We start from the raw sequence: 20,056 nt of genomic DNA, 5'->3' as shown, positions 1-20,056 counted from the left end.
AATATAATATGATAGTACAGAAATAAAAAATACATCAATGTATTATTTTTGATATTCATTTAGTTGCCACAGGTATTTAAAAATAGAATTTAATTCTTCCCTTCCTCAGGAAACCAAAAATATGTGAGTATTTTAAGACCATGACAAATTGCATCCATGGAAAGTTAAAGGTTGATGATGAAAGGAGATTTTTTGTGTTATTTTCCATAGTTCCAATCAAATTGAAGTGTGGATAACGTTTAGTTTCCTGTTCTGTAATTTTAAATTTTTAATTGAAAGTCTGCTTGTTTTTCTATATTTTGATTTATTTCCTCAGGGTTGCCAGTAAGTCAGCTAGGTCATTATTCAGAATGTGCACTCAATTGATCTACTATTTCGAAAGAGGCTCTATTTCTCACTACTATTTTAGGATGATTTTTAATTTTCATTTTTAGGAAAACAAAATTCTTTTTCGTTTTAGAATGCCTTTTAAACAAGATGCCGTTTAAATGTGAAACTTCCAGGGGATGAACTATAGTCTATAGATGAGAGTTAATTTTTTCCTAAGGAGAAATAAACGAGCTGACATGTTCTCTGTATATTAGAAAGCATTCGGCGAACTTTGGCATCTTTTTCTTGAGTAAATAGAAAGGAAAGGAAAAATTTGTTTTAAAGAAGGGTTCAGAGGAATTGTATGGCATTGTGCGATGCTACGTAGCAATGCGAAGAATTTTTTATATTTTTAAGGATATTATCAAATTGCAATGACTTGATGTGCTTTGCCCTAAATTATATATACGTTATTTTCCGCAAAGTACATATATTCTTTCACTAGTTCTTGTCCTCTATCCTGTGTTTTCTTCCAAAGTTGAAATTGCACGCGCTCAAGGTTAATTAACAATTACCAATTCTCTCAAATAACATTTTCTACAGGAAAGTTTATAGAAATGCGATTTAGGTTCGGACAGCACTTACAGAATGTTTGTCCGCTGAAAACAACTAGAAAACTAGAAGATTTTGAAAGTTTTAAAAGAAGTTTGGTTAGTTCATCACCGAACTTGGCTTTACATCGTTAAATGTTGGACGTTGAACTTTTGCCCATCTTACAAAATATCATTTTGAAAAACTTCTATTTTGTTCTTATTGGTCGTCTTAATTTCTAAAAACAATATTGCAGTAAGGAAAACTGATATGAGTTGGGTAGTGCAATATTTTAAAAAAATGTCATAATTCTTAAAATTTTTAAAAACATTTTTTTAACATGCCGATTTAGCTGAGCCTGAGCCTGCCTACGGTTACGCAGGAATTTGATTAAAGATGCCACTTGAAATGAAATATTCGACCCTCGTCGCGAGAAGGCGCTCTCTATAAAAGCGAAGCACTGCTCGTCATCAACTCAGTTGGAAAAGTAAAACCATTGCTTCGCGGAAACATAAATAATAACACCTTATATAAATTACTAGAAGTGTGTATAGTGAATAGTAGTGTACAAATTGCAACTTTGTTATTTTCGAAGAAAATTTTACGCGGAGTGACTTGTTTAATTTCATTGTCGCGTTTCAATACACCGAACGATTTGAATCGATTTAAACATAACATTTATCTCTTTTTCTAAGCGCCTAAAAGATGAAAACGACTCGAAAGCTCTCTTGCACTTGCGTCTTTGATGCTTTGGACAGTGAAAATAAGCCCTCGTTTCTTCGATCAAAAACCACAAAATTCACGAAAAATCTGATAAGGTTCGCCCAACGCTATACCGCTTTTACAACCTTTTGTGGTTGTGACTTCGGAATGAGTTTAAGACCCGCCTTTTGTAAAGTGGAAGGGACCATTCTTTTCAGCACGTGTACCACAAGAGTAGGGAAATTTTCTTTCAATAAACTGTTATATTAATTCATTAACACATTGTTATACAATACTATTCAAAAGTCAGACAACGGAACAGTTTCTTCTTATTCTTCTTTTTAAATATTTTTGCACTCTGCAGGTAGTCAAGTTGGTTCGAAAAGCGATTTGCAGCCGATCAAATAAGAAAAGAACTCTGCCCATAGTTAGTACGATGGAACTCCACCTGGAAGGAGTGGTCTATTCTGGTCTGGCGGGGAGGAACTCGAAGCCCAATTTTACATAACAGCTCAGGTCCATGAGAATTCGAGTGCAGTAGATTATAAAAAATGGGAGAGTTGTTAGTTGGAGAGAGATCTCCAAATCCGAGTAATCGACGTTCTCAAGTCGTTGGAACCTATTCTGCACTCTTTCTATGGCCTGTATGTGGACGTTATACGAAGGTGGCCACACACAGGGACAATAATCCAGGTGTGGTCGCACAAGGGACCAGAACAATAATCTGGGAAATGAAATACTCTGGAAGTCCAATGTACAACGTTTAATAAAGCCCAAAATCAAATATCGAGTAACACCCCCAAGATCCGTTATTGCGGAGGCCTGCAATAACGGTGACCCTTTTATGTTATAAGTATAATGAATGGGGTTTTTGCTCCGGTTGAAGTTCATTAGTTGGCATTTATTAATATTTAGTTCCATACCCTTAAAATCGCACCATAGCGATAGGTGATCTAAATCGGATTCGAGTTTTATACAGTCATCAAATATTTTTGACTCTCATATAGAATTTTAGGTCGTTAGCGAACAATAGGAAAAATGCTTAATGAAAACCTGAGGCAATATCATTCACATAGAAATTGAAGAGTAGGAGAACCAGGTGTGATCCTTCCCGAACACCAGAAGGCACTTTAATTTCGGTGGATTGGAAGCTCTGGACGCGCACTCTTTCAGTAAGGTACGATGTTAACCATTCCAAAAGTTTTTCCTGGATTCCAATGTTTCGCAATTTTTTAATTAAGATTTGATGATTGACTCTATCAAATGCCTTTGAAAAGTCTGTGTAAATGGCATGAACGTGAGACCCCTCTTCCAATGATTCCAACACAAAATCTGTCAATGTAAGCAAGTTTAGCTCAGTGGAGCGATAGGGGAGAAATACAAATTGTTGATCGATAAAGCAATCTTTCAGGCCAGCAGATAAATAGTCGCAGACTAAACTTTCGAACACTTTAGGAATACAGCTCAGGATACTAATGGGCCTTTAATTTTGACTTGCGAGTTATCGCAGGATTTTAGGATAGGGGTAATGAAGCTTGATTTCCGGTAAGTTGGAAAGGTTCCCGTTTTTAAAGATTGGTTATATAATAATATAATATAATATAATATAAAGTATGAAGCAGCTGCGTAAATAGATGAAATCGAAATGTTCAAGTGTGAAAGGCTGACGTCTCCAGAAGAGACACAGTTCTTGTCACTATACATGTTCGAAAAATAAATTGCAAATAAATTGACAATATCTTCACAGATCAGATTACGTCGCCCAAGTGCACAACCGATGGAATAAAGTTTCTTTCCATTTTACTGTTAACAAACTTCCAAAAATTCTTAACGTTTTCTTTTAAGGACGATTCAGTCGGAGATATGTATTCAATATATCGTTTATTTCTTCTTCTCAATAATTGTATCTTTAAGCTCTGGCGAAAACCAAGCTGGAGACTTCTTAGCCGAAAATTTGCCTCGTGCCATTGGAACTGCGACAAAAACTCAGTCACTGGACCCAAATTCATTGAATTAAAATCTCTATAAAGGCCGTTACCCCTTGGACCAGAACTGTTGAAAGGTACTGAATCACATGTTAGTGTGCTTTTTCTAAATCTTCCTAAAACAGTCCCTACTTGAGGTAGCTCGATTTCCAGTTGAATTTGCACATTAGATGGGTTGATCTCCTATACTGAAAACACATTAGAAAGCTTAAACTGATTGACAATGTAAGGGTGTAACATAATGAATCTAAAATGTTTTCCTAGGAAAGCAATACAAAATTTTATGTAGATAATTGATTTATAACGGATGTTTTGGTTAGTTTGCTATTGTTTGGTTTCTGGAGGTTGGTGAAATCGGAATATGCTGTCGGTTTTTTAAAACACTATTTTCTTAGCCGTCGAAGCTTTGTATTCCCTCTTGTGTTTGTAATTAGTAATTACCAACTTACTGTTATTCAATTATTTTGCAATACTCAGCGTGCCATTTTTATTGAGCTGCTATATACTATAAACTAACCTTATTGAATTTTGTTAATCACTTGCGATGTTCAGCGACGAAGAAGTTGAGATTGCGGTCGATAACGTTATAATCTTGAACTGAGGTGGCTTTTACTTGATGAAAATCCATTTATTAAAATAAATAAGAACTAAAAGTTCAGATTTTCACGGAATTATATATTATGACATGACAATTGTTTCGACAACACCGTGTCTTTATCAAATGTGATTGATAAAGACGGTGTTGTCGAAACAATTGTCATGTCATAATATATAATTTCGTGAAAATCTGAACTTTTAGTTCTTATTTATTTTGAACGTTATAATCGTTGTTGATGAACATCCGTCAAATTCGAATGGATCAAAGACTCGGACGCATTTTTCGGTTGCTGCCAAAATTATAATTTTAAATGTTTCTGTTTCTGAAATCAACATCTGGGGAAAGTGGAGCCATAAAATTAACGTCTGAGATGACTAACACACCGCATACCACAGTACGTGACATAGTTGTGAACGGTGTCCAAGAAAGAAAAACGCGGAAAGATCGTGGGGTCCCAAATAATCAGCCGGTTGATATATGATGCGTATCAGAAGAATATTGTTTTAAAAATTAAAACTTTACATGAAGAGTTGCGTAGTATCTTGAACATTGACAGTATTTGTTTGTTGTATTGTACCCAAGTCCGGTTTTGTAACGTCATTGTGGAATTGCGAATCGATTTATCGAGGGCTACAAAGAGAAACCCAAGCGCGGTAGATCAAAAAGTTTTATTAAAGTTAATTAGCGGATTATATTGTAAAAACGGTATATCGTTAGGCGAACTATACTTAATTTCACTTCGATGTTTTGGATGAAATTTTACCTCGTACAATGGATGTTTTTTCCGCTATCGATTTTCAAAGATGCCGCAAAGTCGTCGCCTGATGTCTCTCTCCGGCGTAGTCAAGGGTATTAGTCTTTCATTAAGTCTTTTGTTTTCTCCTCTGTTGCTGTCGTTTATTGCTCGGGATCCTACGTGCTTAGGTTAATCTAGCGGAACGAAATGTTTCGGGGATTGCAATTATTCGGAGTGGCAGGCTTTTAGATTTGCCTAAGGTTTCCGAGGTTTTAGACCAGTTCGAGGATAATCCAGTTTCGCGTATTGTTTTTGCCTTTCGTCGTAATCGCACGCGACATTGAGGAGATTTTCGAATATCGACTAACCAGTTAAACGGAAGATTGTCAACGTTTTCCCTTTTTCTAGCCGTAGGATCTGGAAGAAATTGAACGTTCGCTGTTTGTTCGAGTTATGCCATTAGCATAAAGGTTTTTTACAGTAGATATTACGTCAATTTAATGGACTTCTGAACTTACGTGATTTAACTATACAGAATGTTATTGAATAAGTGTCCGATATTTCGCAGGGTGATTTTTCGAGAATTTTTAAGGATGCCGGTTTCTGAACGAAAAATGGGATTTCCGATTTCATAGATTCAAATTCACATTTAAAGGCTCACGACTTTTTGTGCTCGCCTAAAACTTACCACTACACTACACATTTAAAATTAGCTAACATTAAAAAAGTTGTCGATAAGATCCGGTTGAAACATGTTCTGGAAATCCTAGAAACCCTAATTTGACGACTATGTGACTCATTAAGTCTTGTTTAATCTCGTAATGAACGAAAATATACACCTTAAAATACTCCAGGGCTACACAATAGGAAATGAAACATTAATATCGTCGGCGACTCAGCTCTAGTGAAGACGATCTCCAAATGCTTCTACATGAATTTGTATTATCCTGTGAGAAATTCCAGCTTAAGATGTCTTCGAACAAGACCAAATCTTTTACGATAATTAAAACTACCTCGGTGTCCACAGAACAGTCACCAAGAACATCCGAGAAGTTAGACTTTAAACTATTAAGGCAATATCTGGGTGTCTCAACGATGTGTTCTGGCAACAGAAAGAGCGTGGTGCGGCTAATACTGACATACGCAACCGAAACTAGAGCTGGCACCACAAAAACAACATATATGATTTATGTCTGCGAAATGAAAACATTGAGACGAATCTTGGGTAACATGAGGCTGAGCAGAATTAAGAATGAAGATTTCAGGGATAAGCGCAAGCTTCAGAATGTTAGCTCATAGGTCGAAAGGAAAAGAGTAGAGTGTAGTGTATACCGGTTGGTCGGGCAGATTCATGACAACGTCCCTTTAAGAAAGAGAAGTCGTGGCCAACCAAGAAAGATGTGAAAGGACTGTCTCAATTAAACAGATCCTGACCATATTAATAATAACAAGACTTTTTTACGATCCTGTGAATCGTTTTCGCCTTTGACCTATTTTATATGAAAGAGGTCGCCTTGTTAAATGTCGCTTGCAGCAATCGTTTACGAAATATTTTTCATTGAAGTTATTAAAAAAGTGAAATGATTCTAACAAGGAAAAAAGATCATGTAGACTAGATTTTTTCTACATAATGACATTGTGTGTGTTTGTATTTTTTACACGAGGAGACAACCAAATCGTATGTATCTAGTATTTATGAAAGCCTATTTTGGTTTACTCTGAACCCACAAATAATCAGTTAGAATGCACCCGTAAACACGATCAAAATTTTAAATCCCCAATTGCTATGCAATTTTAACCATTATATGCAGAAATTGATGTAGCTTTTGAAATGACTGTTCTAATTCATTAACAACAACTTTCAATCCTGATAGATCTTACCCGAATTAAAGGTTTTAGAGTGACGTTAAGGGCAAATTAATATCAATATTATAATAATGTCCAACTATTACTCCTTTAAGGGTGATTAAAGGTGAAAGGTGAACCTGTTAAAACCGGAATATTTTACATATGCTTTTATCGAAATGCGCCTCATAAGAATGGGTCTCAGCTGTATCTCTAGAAATATTAGCCGTACAGCTCTCGCAAAAAAAATATTTATCACCAAAGAGATCATGTGAACATGCTAGAAATTATTTTCATGTTTCCAAACTCATTAGACTATAGCGAATAAGAAACTAGGATTTTTTAAAAATTTACTGGTACTGGTAACTTTAGCAAGTTTCTGATATTTTTGTCTCCACCGCTTTGCCCTTTCGACTAAAAGAAAGTAGTGGTAGAAGAACTGTTTTTAATTTAAACTCGGAAGTAGAATAGAAATAGAAGTTATGGGTCCAATGGAGATTCGGATAGGCCATACCATCCGTATCTACGGTTCCTTCCTTTCGTGTACTTGCGTAACTAAGACAAACGATAAAAGGAACGTTCCTTACTTAAAAACTTATCAGATTCATTTGATACCATGCGCTGAGTTATAACCTGACAATAGTATATTATGCAACAAGTGCGGTAAACGGCATTTGACTCACGAGTTTATTTGACACGAGCGGAGCTAGTGTTTAATAAACGAGTAACTTAAGAAGTTTACCGAACGTGTTGCATATTATACTTTCTCTACGACCGTTAGTTTTTGGGTACATTTTCGCAAAACAACACGAATACATTCACTGACATGATTGTCAGAATTGACAAACGTCAAAATTCAAAGCGTGGGAAATATCTCCGAAAACATCCGATTGCTCCCAAACCCATGCGGTAAAATCCCGGAAATGTCCGAAGTGGCTCGGATTCGTGGGAAACGAAACTGACGTGGTAAAGTGACGCTTCCGCACGCTAGATCGATGGGTAATTAGGTATTTTACAGACGAGAGTAGAAAACGTTTTTTTCAAACGTAATTTTTGTGGCATGTGTCCATCAGTTAAGCACAGAGCAAATTAACTTAAATTTGTTGTTTACTAATGGATAAGTATATAAAGTGATGTTTCCTTTTTTAGATACCCGATTTTCCGAATGACATAGGATAGAATAAAGTCAGTCGGTGCACTTTTTAAGACGTATATTTGAGTCATACAGTTTTATAAGTGATAATCCTTATGTACAAAAGTAAGAAACCGCGTTTGGTTTAGTAGACGGTCTCAGATTAGTGTAGTATGCTTCTAGATTTAAACCACAGAACTCACAGAACTGTCAAAGTGTCGTATAATATGTAGTATAGCAAGAAACTATGGAGAAAACAAATGCAAAATTAAAGTTTCTTTTTTGAATTGTGCGTTCCTTAAGATGGCCTAATTGTTTGCCACTACTAAGCCGTTTGTATTTCAATTTCTTTGCAGTTTTGCAGGACCAATTTATTAAAGGCGATTTTCGATTAGCGACGAAATTTAAGCGAAATCGCGTAATTGAAATTTAAAATGAAATAAAAACGGCGCCCGTTGAAATCAATTTATTTGCTGAAATTTCAACTTGAGAGGGTTTTTATATTCTGACTCGGATTTATTTTAGTTCGTTGGTCGATAGTTCCAAGGGCAAATAAAATTTCTAGCAAGAAAAAAAATTAATAAAGCATTTTTCGCCATCCGGAACATATTTCTTGTTAGAAAGATTTCAAAGTTCTACAAGTTAGCGACTTGAATAGTTCTGCGACTACAAAAGGCAGCAACACGGAATCGTTAATATTAAATTTGAAAATGCCCGTCTTCAGATTTTAGAATGAAGAAGTTTAAAAGGAGACCAAGAATGGAAACGGATCAAGTTTTAAGTGGGAAAACGATTCGGATTTTTTAATCCGAAAAGAGACATGAAGATCGTAAAGAATTTTATAACATTTTAAATTCCTATCTAATAAATCGCTCCAAATTTGGACGTTATTTTTACACCAATAGAGCAGACTAAATGTCATTGCTCTTATTTGTATGTGCCATTTTCTATTTCTGAAACCTTATTACAGATTTAAAAAAATCGTTTAACATACACAATGAGGTAAATGTGAAAAAAATACTTATGATATACTTATGACAGATGTCATCATGATATAGGATGAAGAAATATATTAGTAAGCGGCCACAAATGCAACTTCTATTGCCGCGACGTCAAATAGCATAATTTTTTGTACGACTCTCATACTCAAGCTCAAGCTCCATCTGGTATACCAAAATTTTTATATATAATGATTCCTCAAAAAAATTCTTTATGAAAAACACGCTCGCCTGACCATTATCTATAGTGTATCTTAGATTCTTGAGAACTATTGAAACAAGAGCTCTCAATAGGCAGATGGGAATCCACGTGCAAAAATAGCGAAAGAGGAAATGGCGAATACCAGCGGAACTCCGACAAAGCCACCAAAACTCTGGCATGAGAGTTTAGTCGTCAGAAGAAGAAAAGAAGATTGAATTACTTGAATATTTAGATATTTTCTCAGTCGCCTGTATCTCGATAGTGCAATCATATATTAAGACGATTTCTTTGGGAAAAACATTTTTTAGTTATAACCTCATATTCCGTATGCCATTAATTAATGTTATTTTTTCTCTTTATTTTTCTAAATATAAATTTTAAAAGTTTTTTCTCAGGTGCGACAGTTATCAGTTATTGTTGATATCACGATGTCAAAGTTCAAAACATCAGTTGCGTCATATGAAAGTAATCCAATAATATCAAAGTTCTCAAGATTTCTAGATTGGGAGAGTTAGTAGTTAGCCTGTCCGTCAGTGTGATCCAAAAAATCCATTTTTTGATAACCGCCTTTACGAAGGTTTAGGCACCCACAAAAGGCTTCAGGTTCATTCATTAACGAGCCTTTGCGGGTCATTTCTTCTTCGCTTTCATTACATTGGTGGCTTTGGTGGCATTGGTCTGAAGATACCTATAGCGGACAGCGAATTTGAAATGCACGGTACCTTATTTTTAAAACCTTTTTAAAAGCATCTACTAAATTGTTTACTTGGTTTTATCATTCTACTAAAAGCTTTTTTTTATTACTGACTTTGCAAAGATTCAGGCACCCCGCTAAAGGCTTCTGATTCATTCATGCGCCTTAACGAGCCTTTGCGGGTCATTTCTTCTTCGCTTTCATTACAACGGTGGCTTGAGGGCCTTGGTCTGAAGATTCCGTGTAGGATACCTTATTTTTAAATCCTTTTTTAATAAAACTATCTACTAAATTGTTTACTTCGTTTTATCACCGTACTAAAAGTAATTTTGAGCTTGTTCTTCTGTAATAAATAATTAGGAGAACAATAATAAAAGAGCTAATTGAGCGATGTACTGAAAATTATACGCTGTGACGTCACCGGACTTGGCGCACTTTGAATATAATTTCCCTAGCGCGAGACACTGTAAATAATTATGACCAAGTAGTTTTTGATTTTTTAAGGCAGCGGTCGCCAACCTGCCGATCGCGAGCTACCGGTAACTCGCGGAGGCAATTCTGGTAGCTCTCACAACGATTTTAATTTTAAAAATACAAACTGCAAAAATCAGAGAAGCTTCAACATTCTACAAAAAAATCTAATTGTCATAATATTAAACATAAACAATTCCACAAAAAATCCAAAATTAAAAAAGTACCTCAATACATTGAAGAGGTTGGCGACCACTTTTTTAAGGAATAATGGGGGGAATAAGTTTCTTAGAGCTAAATAAATAATGTTTTTGATGAAAAAATGGAAAAGTTCACTATTGGCGCAAAAAGTGTTTATTGCTGAACGCTGTAGGCCAAAACTTAACGTACACAAACCTAAACATAAACAAAACAATGATTATTCCTAATATGATATTCATTTTTGTACTTAACGGTAGCTTTTTGGTTGTTAATGTTTAGTTCTCGGTCTCGATCCGATTCAATATTTAGCGGTTAAGTGTTGGTCCTCTTTTCTTTTAAAAGAGTGGTTTCCCTTACGTTAAAAATTTTTCTACTTTTTATTTTCAGTAAAATCGACTACTGGAATAGAAAAATTTCCACAAAACACAGTGAACATCAAACACCTAAATGTAAATATGATCAGCCTTTCTGTTATCACAAAAAAATATCGCGTTCAAATTAACATTGCTTAAAATATATCAAAAGTAATAACCACTTAACTTCATTAGTTACTTATTAAAAAAAACTAAATCTAAATTATTAATAAATAACAATAATCGTTTTCGGTATACAAACGCGTATAGGATAAAACCGGATTGGTATATTAAGAGGAATACTAGTGGGAAATATAATATACCTTTTGATCTAATGGGACTAGGGATACAGGTGCCCTAAACTCGGTGGCCTATTAAAAGTTTATGGACAATGTCAAAAGGTGGGTATTTAAAAGTTTTATTGAGGCCGTAGGCTATAATCTCTATTTTGAAAATGTAGCTTATGTTATCTTAAAGTTAGCTGCTAGAAAATTTGGAAGAAAATATCTATTATAAAAACATGTAAGTTATGTTGATTGGCATATTGATGCCAAAATATTTATTAATTACTATTGCAAAAAAATTTATTTACTATCAAGGACAATTATGCGTACTGTATATTAGAAACATATAACTTTAATAAGTAAATTGTTTAAAGTATCTTTTTATTCCAAAACGATTAAAAATGGGTGAATAGTAATTTTAAATCTAGAATTAATTGCTCTTTCTATTGTCACAATTAAATACAGGGATTCTATTGCACAAAAGTTATAATTGTATGTTTTGCTATCTTTCAGATTCTTAAAATAGTTTAAAAAAAAAAAAGAGTTCCACAGCCTTTCTGTCATGGCCGCAACCAAATGTCTCCATATACTTTCAAATAGGCTATAAAGTTTATGGGATTCTTTAAATTGATATTGATACTAAACATATGTTAGAATAATGTGATTTCTTTTTCTATGTACATAAATTTTTACTAAAATCCCGCGGGAAAAAAATATGTAGTCGTAGACAATGCGAATTTCGCTAGCAACGATATAGAGCCAAAGTTAAATATAGCGAATAGATATTGATCCCTCTACTTCTGTATGTATCCGACACTATCATGATGTACGAGAACTTTTTATATCAGGAACTGGTAATAACCATCGTGATGTCGGCGACACACAAAACGTAGGTAGATGGCATATTTTTACGTGTATAAAAGTTGTTGAGTATTCCAACGGCTCTCTTACTAAAAATAAATGTCTGCTGGTCTACTAGAAGTATAGAAAGCTAATTATCTCGCGAAATGTTTCGGTAAGGTGAATAATGCGAAATGACGGCAGTTTTGAATCATCGAATTGTCGGTTTGGCTGTTGATTCGGTTAATTAACCGGTGTTGTAGCTATTCGAAACGGTTTAATTGGGTTCCGAATTAACAACGTTTAAATTACAGTTCTCCGACAGATTACCTTTAATTTCCAGAATTGTTTACGCGATTACCCATACGTACGCATCAATCTCATGCATAATTTGATTTTATTATGTTTCCTTAATTGTCCCCTTAACGCTAAAACTCTTGTTGTATTTTATGGTTGTTTAAAAAGAGATATTTAGTTCGTAAGATATTTTAAAGAAATTTTCAAAATTTGTTGCATCTGAAACTTTGAGGTTGTCGATTAACATGTGTGATTAGGGACATATATGGATTGTGTTTTGTGCCTTATAATGTGAATATAACTTATTTCGTCGTAGCATTAAATATGTGAAATTCTACCTTTAAAAGTAGATAACTGAAAACCACAACTTAAGTTACCTAGTTCGGGTTAGATCAAGGAGAACGGTATATACTGTTTATGGAATATATGCAAAATTTTTATTTTTAGTTTTATTAAAAAAGTTGTTTTTTATAACCATCAGATATAAAATATCTTAAATCAGCTCTGTCTAAAAACGTGCAGTTCGTGCAACCGTAAAGTAATTTTATTTTTGAATTTATCTACAGTGGTTTAAGAGAAATTGACCATACCTGAAAACTGTAGTCAAATCCACGCTAAAAAAATAATTTTCGATATAAATTACTTCATTTAAAAAAATAATAGATAACCTTTCGCATCATTATTACGTTATGCAACAACAGTCTATTGCGTTTGAATAGTAATAATAGCATTTTTATGTTGTCAATGAAATTTAAATTTCCTCTTCACAAATTAATAGAACCCTTATCTGTTTATCATTACATTACAATGCCGCTACAGAGAAGTTTATAAAAGTGTCAGATGGATAATACTGGATATTCGCCAAGTTTTTAATTATGATCAACTTCTCGTCATTATTTTCAAAAATAAAAGTGTTCTACTTCTGAATAAAATTCGTATTTTTCGACCAAAATCAATAACAAATTTAAAGTCTTTAATCATTTAGAACTTATGAAGAATAACTTTTTTCGTAAAGTCAAAAATAAGTTAGTTTCCATATGGTGCCGACTTAGTTGGAGATATTGTGTGTTTATGTTCTCCTTGAAGTTGCGTATCGAAACTAACGCTTTCCGAGATAAATTTAAATGGACACATTGTACAATAGGATGTTCAGATGCTGCAGACAATTTCGCATTTTTCTCTTTATTTACAGCCGTTTTTCTTGAAGTTTACTTCAAGAGATATTTCGAAACAAATCTCACAATTTCATTGCCACTCGTTGCTTTTCAGTTGAATTATAAAATAATGAATAACACTTTTAAGTTTTCCGTAAAAATACAGAAAAATAAATCATCGAAAATATTCTTTTCTAAGACAAAGAAGGTAAACGTGTAGTATAGTTTTGGTTAGTTAAACAACTAAACTGTGAATTTATAAATTTTCTTTTCGAAAGCCAAAATGGCCTTAAAAAGTTTGGATTATTGCAAATACGACGAAGGATGCACGCATAAAATTGCAAATATTATTAACTGTCCACTATTGATTGTCCATCTTAAAAGAACCGACACACACTTATAAACAACTACAAACACTAAAACGCAGTGAAAAGCGATCGGTGAAAAATAACTTTTCCACAAAGAAGTATGTTTGGCATTAAAGGGATGTTTTTACAATACTTAGTCATTAAATATATGTACATTGAAAATGTATAAACGTTAAAAATCACAGTGCAATTTCCATAAAGTGCATATCTCGAGAATACGTTTTTGTTTGTAAATACTTTGATTAAATGCACATCAGATATGCTTTAAATTTTCTCGTAGGAAAGTTAAGCGAAAACTATTAACAATACATCGAAAACCTTGGGCGTGCATTTCTAAGAGAAAATATTCTCCTCTACAACGAACGAAAATGCCTTGTAAATGGAGGAACCTTCTATCTATGTGCCCTGCAGCAGAAACACGACGTATTCACGCTCCTTATCGATTTTTACCGTATAAGAAACCTAAACATGGAGAAAACGCGACGCTACTGCATATTTCACGATTTCGCCATGGCTTTTGTCCACATCTTTCAAATAAATATTATTTCTTCGGCAATTGCGACTCTGAAACACAGACAAACAGGACACTTTTTCGAGTTTTTCGACTGCTATTCAACTAAAACCTTTTTTTATGCCTGCCAAATTATTGAAAGATTTTTCGATTCAGAGAAGACTTGGACGCACTAGTCTTTGCCTATTCTTGTGTATTAATTGAATTACTGTCTAATAGTTTGATACATATGGACATGTAAATTCAATAATTAAAGTTCTAATTTCTTAATTTCAAATACAAAAGACTTTGACTTCCAGAAGTATTTAAAGTAGTCTTAGAAATAGTTGCGTCCTTATCCATTTAAATTAGCTTAACGTGTTTGATAGATCTTGTTTTGTTTTCAAAGTTGCTAAGCACAAACTCCATTCCTATTTATATCAGAAACTCTTCTAGAGTTGCATCTTAGAGAAATTTTTACCTGCATTATGTAAGTAATGATTCCTTTTTCCCAGATTATGTACCTACTCACACAGTCACCATCTAATTGAGCTTTAAACATTCTTTTTTTATTGCTTAAGTGTGCAGGTTTCGGAAGTGGAATCAGTAGAACTCAAATTGTTCCATGGCCTACGCACACCCCAAAATTTGAGTTTGAGTTTAAATAACTGAAAAACAGTATACTGCTTATTTGCTATCGCGTCAAAAAGTCTTCCAAGAACGGCTTTCATCCTAATAATAAAGCAGATGGCAAATACCTTCAAAGGTTTCGAAAAGTGGACAATCTGTAAGTCAACTCGTCACAATCGCATACTAAATTAAAAAAAATCTCGACAGGGTTCGTAGAAAATTTCAGTTACAGAATGGAACGTGAGGATTAATAAATACATCAAACGTCAATAATAAATATTCTACGTGCTATGTTGCGGTATGGCAATTAAAAAACAACCGGCGAAATAAGCAAACCGACATTACATAGGCTCGAAGGTTACTTGAGCTTTCATCCCTTATATTTATCGTAACGTATAAAACATTGGTCGAACTGCTGCGTTCCATGCTTCAGTCCTAATATTGCCTCGAGTTGAAGCTGAACTGTCTACCGTTAGCGATTAGTTCTCTAGTTTCGGTCGGGCTTCCAGGACTCACGCTAGCGGTGGTGGTAGTTGAAACGGTTTCCTTCAATTCCAAGACCCTGACCTCTTCGAATCTCTCTATCGAATCCTCTTCCAAAATTTTCTCCAACTGAGCGTCCCCGTTCAAAGCATTTTGGGGGGCGTTCTTGTTATGAGGGGAATGTACCGATACCATCTCGCCGTTAGCCTTATCCTCCCTTTGTTTTTCTAAAAGCCGCCGATGGTGCTTGGTGGTGAGACAACCGGTTTCCACATCTCTTTCTAGCCTGTGGCCGCTTCTAGACCTAGTAAGTTGACTCCTGACGTAATCCTGGAGCTCTTGTTCCTCCTTTCGGCTCACTATTTTGTTCAGAACGATCAGAAACAATCCTACGACGGTGACGAATATACCTGTCATCGTCAATTCGTTCCACCATCCACCGGTCTTCCAAGAGAGTAAATCGTCTGGAAGAAGGCCGGAGCCTATCAAAAACAACCCCAGCACCAAAAAGCAGACCCCAATATGTAATAGGCCTATCGAGGTGACCTGATAGGATTCCGTATTGTTGAAACTAGACCTCTTGGTCGGCAGATGTTCCATACTATCCATGCTATTTGTCTTCGACGACAGTCTTCTCTCGGCTGCTCGTCTTTTGGCCACCTCGCGCTGCCTTCTTTGGCGTTTAATGGCCATGGCCGAGTGCAGACCCGCTGACCCGTGCATCTGGAATCCAAGGGAGAGAGATCAGTCAGTTGGTGGGTCTTGGAATTGAGTGTGAACGAATATTCAAAACTGGCATGCGTTTGGCACAAACACTGCACACAGCACTCCACTGTACACAATGTGTGTCAAGATTCAGGCACTCATCGGCAAAAATAACGGTCCCGCGTTTTTGTGGGCATTTCATCTAAAACAACATTCATAAAAACATAATTAAAAATGATATTCATAAAAACATAATTAAAAATGATAGAATCGCAATTTGTAGTCGGAAAATTGTCTACAAAGTGGCCGCACAGTTTCGAGAGCTCCCCAGGTTTTTTTTTAAACAACGCAACAAAGCAACATGGCATGCGAAGTGTTATCTAAAAAAAAACGATTAAATAAATGGTACAGCGATTGAAGTTGCCACGTCCGTTCGAAGTTTAGAAGTCTTGATTTACTATTATCTACGTTTTAAACAACAAATAGGACACTGTTTACTAAGGGCTTCTCTGGAACTGTTCTATCTCCTAACGTTTTGTCTAAAATCATTAAAATTATGCTAACGGAATCTGATCCGTGGTGTTGAGTCGGTGTTTTAGCTACCTGGATGAGTTTGGTGCTAACAAGCTCAAAAGGGCCCAAACACAGTTCACTTCTTTGGGGGAAAAGTAACTAGGAACCAATATCCTATAAATTAGAAGAAGCCTTAATTTACATCATTAATATTTTTTCGGGGATATTTTCAGAGATATTACCGCACGGTTATGTCAGTGAACGTATTCGTGTTATTATACAAAAATGTACCCAAAAACTGGCGGTCATAGAAAAAGTATAGTACACGTTTGATAAAGTTTTGAAGTCATTTGCCCCGCTCGTGCCAAATAAACTCGTGACTAAAGTCTACCGTTTATCACACTTTTTGCATAATATACTTTGTATATTTAGCAACTGAAAGTTAAATGATTCGACAAAGTTTCTAAAACTAAATTGATGTGTAAACTGCTTTACCGTTTGTTTTAATTAAGTTTTATATCTAATTATAATCCAGACCGGTGACCTTTGACCTTTCTTCAGCAGTACTTTAATCGCCAGAGGATATCAAAGTCATTAATTACGACACATATTTGGATAATGTGTTTAAATTTCGATGTAATTTCAGGTTCATATTCTCCTAATTAGTTCCGCCGAACGCATATGTGCCTGAAATGTTTTAGGCAATTACATTCTAGTTGTGATTTTAACACGAACTGATGTTGCAACAGAACGTTCACTCTCCCATTTACATTTACACGGCAATAAAGCGCTTCTATGAACCTCAATATTAAATAGAAGAAACTATTTTTACCATTATTCAAGTTATCTTCGAATAATTTATAATCTAGGTCTTAATCTTGATGTTAGAAGAAGAAAGAGACAAAAACTTATCTTTTGGATTATAAATCTAAAGTATCTTTCAAAATTCAATATTATTATCACCAATTAAGTCGGAAGTAAGCAAAAGTGTTTTGCAAAACATTTCAATCAAATGCACGAATCAAATAGATCATACCTTTAAGCATCTATTGCTACGTATTGTGGAGATTAAAAAAGTTTGTTTCTGAAATCTTTTATGTTTATATTATTTTGCATTCAGGCGTGCTATATGAAAAATATTTTCAATTTTCAATTTTTTTTCAAGTTCTGGTGAATTTAAATATGTACTGTGAAGTTATTAAACTGAATTTTATGAATTGTTTTTTTTATTTATCATTTTAATATGTTGTATGTGTGTATTTTTATTTTCAATTGTTTTATATTTATATGCTTTCGATTTGCTATTTTGCTCTATTCTATTTCAAATTGCAGAAGCGAATTCTAAGGTCAATGGTTGTTAAACCTTGATTTTTTTCATGTCTTCAGCTCTTGCATGTCAAGTCGTGTCAAGTATTTTTATTTTTATCTGCAGAACAGTAATTAGTATTGAAAAAAACACAATATAAAATGTTTTAAAAATCAAATTTTATGCTACAAAAGTCAATAGTCCATAATTCATAATTATTCTATTTTTCTTTTTATATAGTCTACGAGGGCTAACTTTTATATTTCCGGATTTGTAATAAAAAACTATAAGCCACCAACAAATATGATTTTATTGTTTCTCAAAATATTCACCCTGATGATCAATACACTTTTGCATTCGACAAAACCAATCATCAAACCACATCGATTCGGGCACTTGCAAAACATGCTTTTTAAACGCATCGATCGCTTCTTCTAGTGTCAAAAATCGTTACCCGCGTAATTTATTCTTAATGTATGGGAATGAAAAGAAGTCATTAGGTGCTAAATGAGGACTATATGGTGGATGGCTCATCAAATGAACGTTTTTAATGCCCAAAAAGTTCTTTGTTTGCACTGATCGGTGAAAGCTAGCATTGTCGTCGTGTAGAGTAATTCGTCTTCGGCGGTTGGTTTTCCTAATTTCTTCTTTCCACCAAAATTTTTTTAGCGGCGAAATGTACATGCAAATTTGTATGTATACCCACTAATACCCAAAGATCTCATGGTAAGTCACATGACGATCCAGCAAAATCAGTAGCCGCACTACATCAATGTTTGTTTGGACAACCACCGATTTTGGACGACCTTCACGAAATTCGTCCTTAAGAAAAATACAACCACCACTGAAGTCCGAAAACCAGCGATAAACAGTAGTCCTAGATGATGCTTTAACTCCAACAGTCGAAAGTTCATCGACACATTATTGTTGAGTCTAAAGATGTAAAAAATGATTGCACGAAAATGCTCCCGATTAAGTTGTATTTTTAACAGTCGCATTTTTTAAAGTTTATCACAAAAATCACAAACAACACTGTTTCGCCAAAACCTAACCTAAAAATGTTAAACTTCCCTATGAAAACGTTAGTAGCCAAATTTCTGCAGGTCTAGTTTAAGAAAAGTCCGAAATATAAAAGGCAGCCCTTGTATTAATTATTTAAGATATTAGAATTTTAATAATTAGTTTACATTTTTATCAACTTAAGATGAAAAAAATTCCTAGTCATAAATGGTCTCTTGTGGCCCTATTATTAAAGGGTTACACTGTGAAAATAACGCATAAATGAGTTTTTAGTTAATAGTTTATTATAAAACTTGAAACCATTTTTGTTTTATTCTAGGTATTCATATTTCTATTTCGACGGCAATAAATTCTTTTCCAGTTTAAATTTTGAAGATATTTTATTCTAAATGTGCGTGCCCTGCTTAACCCAACGATTTTTCAGTTAAAACAATCTCCACCGCACATACTTCTGTGAAATAAATGACCTGTAGTTTTTAATAGAAACTCGCAATTTAAATAACACTTGATTGTAAAAAAAACGCTAAAACGATTATCAAGTAAAGAAAAACACGCCGTATGGCGTGTCACACATGCATACACGCAATTTTGCATGTTCGCGTCGACGAAGATCGAGCGACTATTATGCGCGGTGCCCTTTGTCTTATTAGCCCACATATTCCACCAATAATCAGTCCATGGCTTATAATCATGTCAACCCCAATTACCGCGATCTTGTGATCGTTTACTATTGCATTAAAATGAAATCAGTTGCTAATATTCGTCCATTGAATCAGCCTTCATACAAAATTTGTATAGCATACGAGTGCCATCAAATTCGTCATTAGGCGGTCAATATTTTTGTATTGGGTGGGTCGTTTATCTTGGGACACAGAAGTTAAATACACAGGTTAACTGGGGTATTACAAACCTTTAATTTATTTTAATTTAGTTTCATTTTTCGTGGGCGAGTCTCAACTTTCTTATTTTAAATGGAACACCTGGTATTCTATTTCATTTTTGAATACCATACAAAATTTTAGACAATTTTTTTTTGGTAATGTACGATCAATAAACAATTAATAGCTTACAAGCTTACAATAATCATTGTAACAGTTGTTCAATACAAGTAGTATAAAAGGTTTTTAAATACAGAAGGGCATTTCTAAC

General features: G+C 34.5%; 2 protein-coding genes across 3 annotated transcripts in view; one reads left to right on the top strand and one right to left on the bottom strand.

The window, feature by feature from the left end:
* Nucleotides 1-20,056, bottom strand: part of LOC132699915 (uncharacterized) — a 50,715-nt gene that overhangs the window by 13,752 nt on the left and 16,907 nt on the right. The window contains exon 3 of one of the 2 annotated variants that reach the window (XM_060666906.1): nucleotides 7,971-16,086. The exons of the other annotated variant lie outside the window; for it this stretch is intronic. Coding sequence (XP_060522889.1) covers nucleotides 15,316-16,086 — 771 coding nt within the window. The 3' untranslated portion in view covers nucleotides 7,971-15,315. Of the gene's footprint in view, nucleotides 1-7,970; nucleotides 16,087-20,056 lie in introns of those variants that run through there. 2 annotated transcript variants of the gene reach the window in all.
* The window catches only part of LOC132699917 (uncharacterized), an 85,931-nt gene that overhangs the window by 51,164 nt on the left and 14,711 nt on the right, over nucleotides 1-20,056 (top strand). The gene's annotated exons all lie outside the window — the stretch shown is intronic.

Source organism: Cylas formicarius, unplaced genomic scaffold (assembly GCF_029955315.1).
Source record: "Cylas formicarius isolate icCylForm1 unplaced genomic scaffold, icCylForm1.1 PGA_scaffold_3__17_contigs__length_32017465, whole genome shotgun sequence".
NCBI lineage: Eukaryota > Metazoa > Arthropoda > Insecta > Coleoptera > Brentidae > Cylas > Cylas formicarius.
The sequence above is the reverse complement of the archived record's forward strand: the minus strand, read 5'-3'. Positions and strand labels throughout refer to the sequence as shown.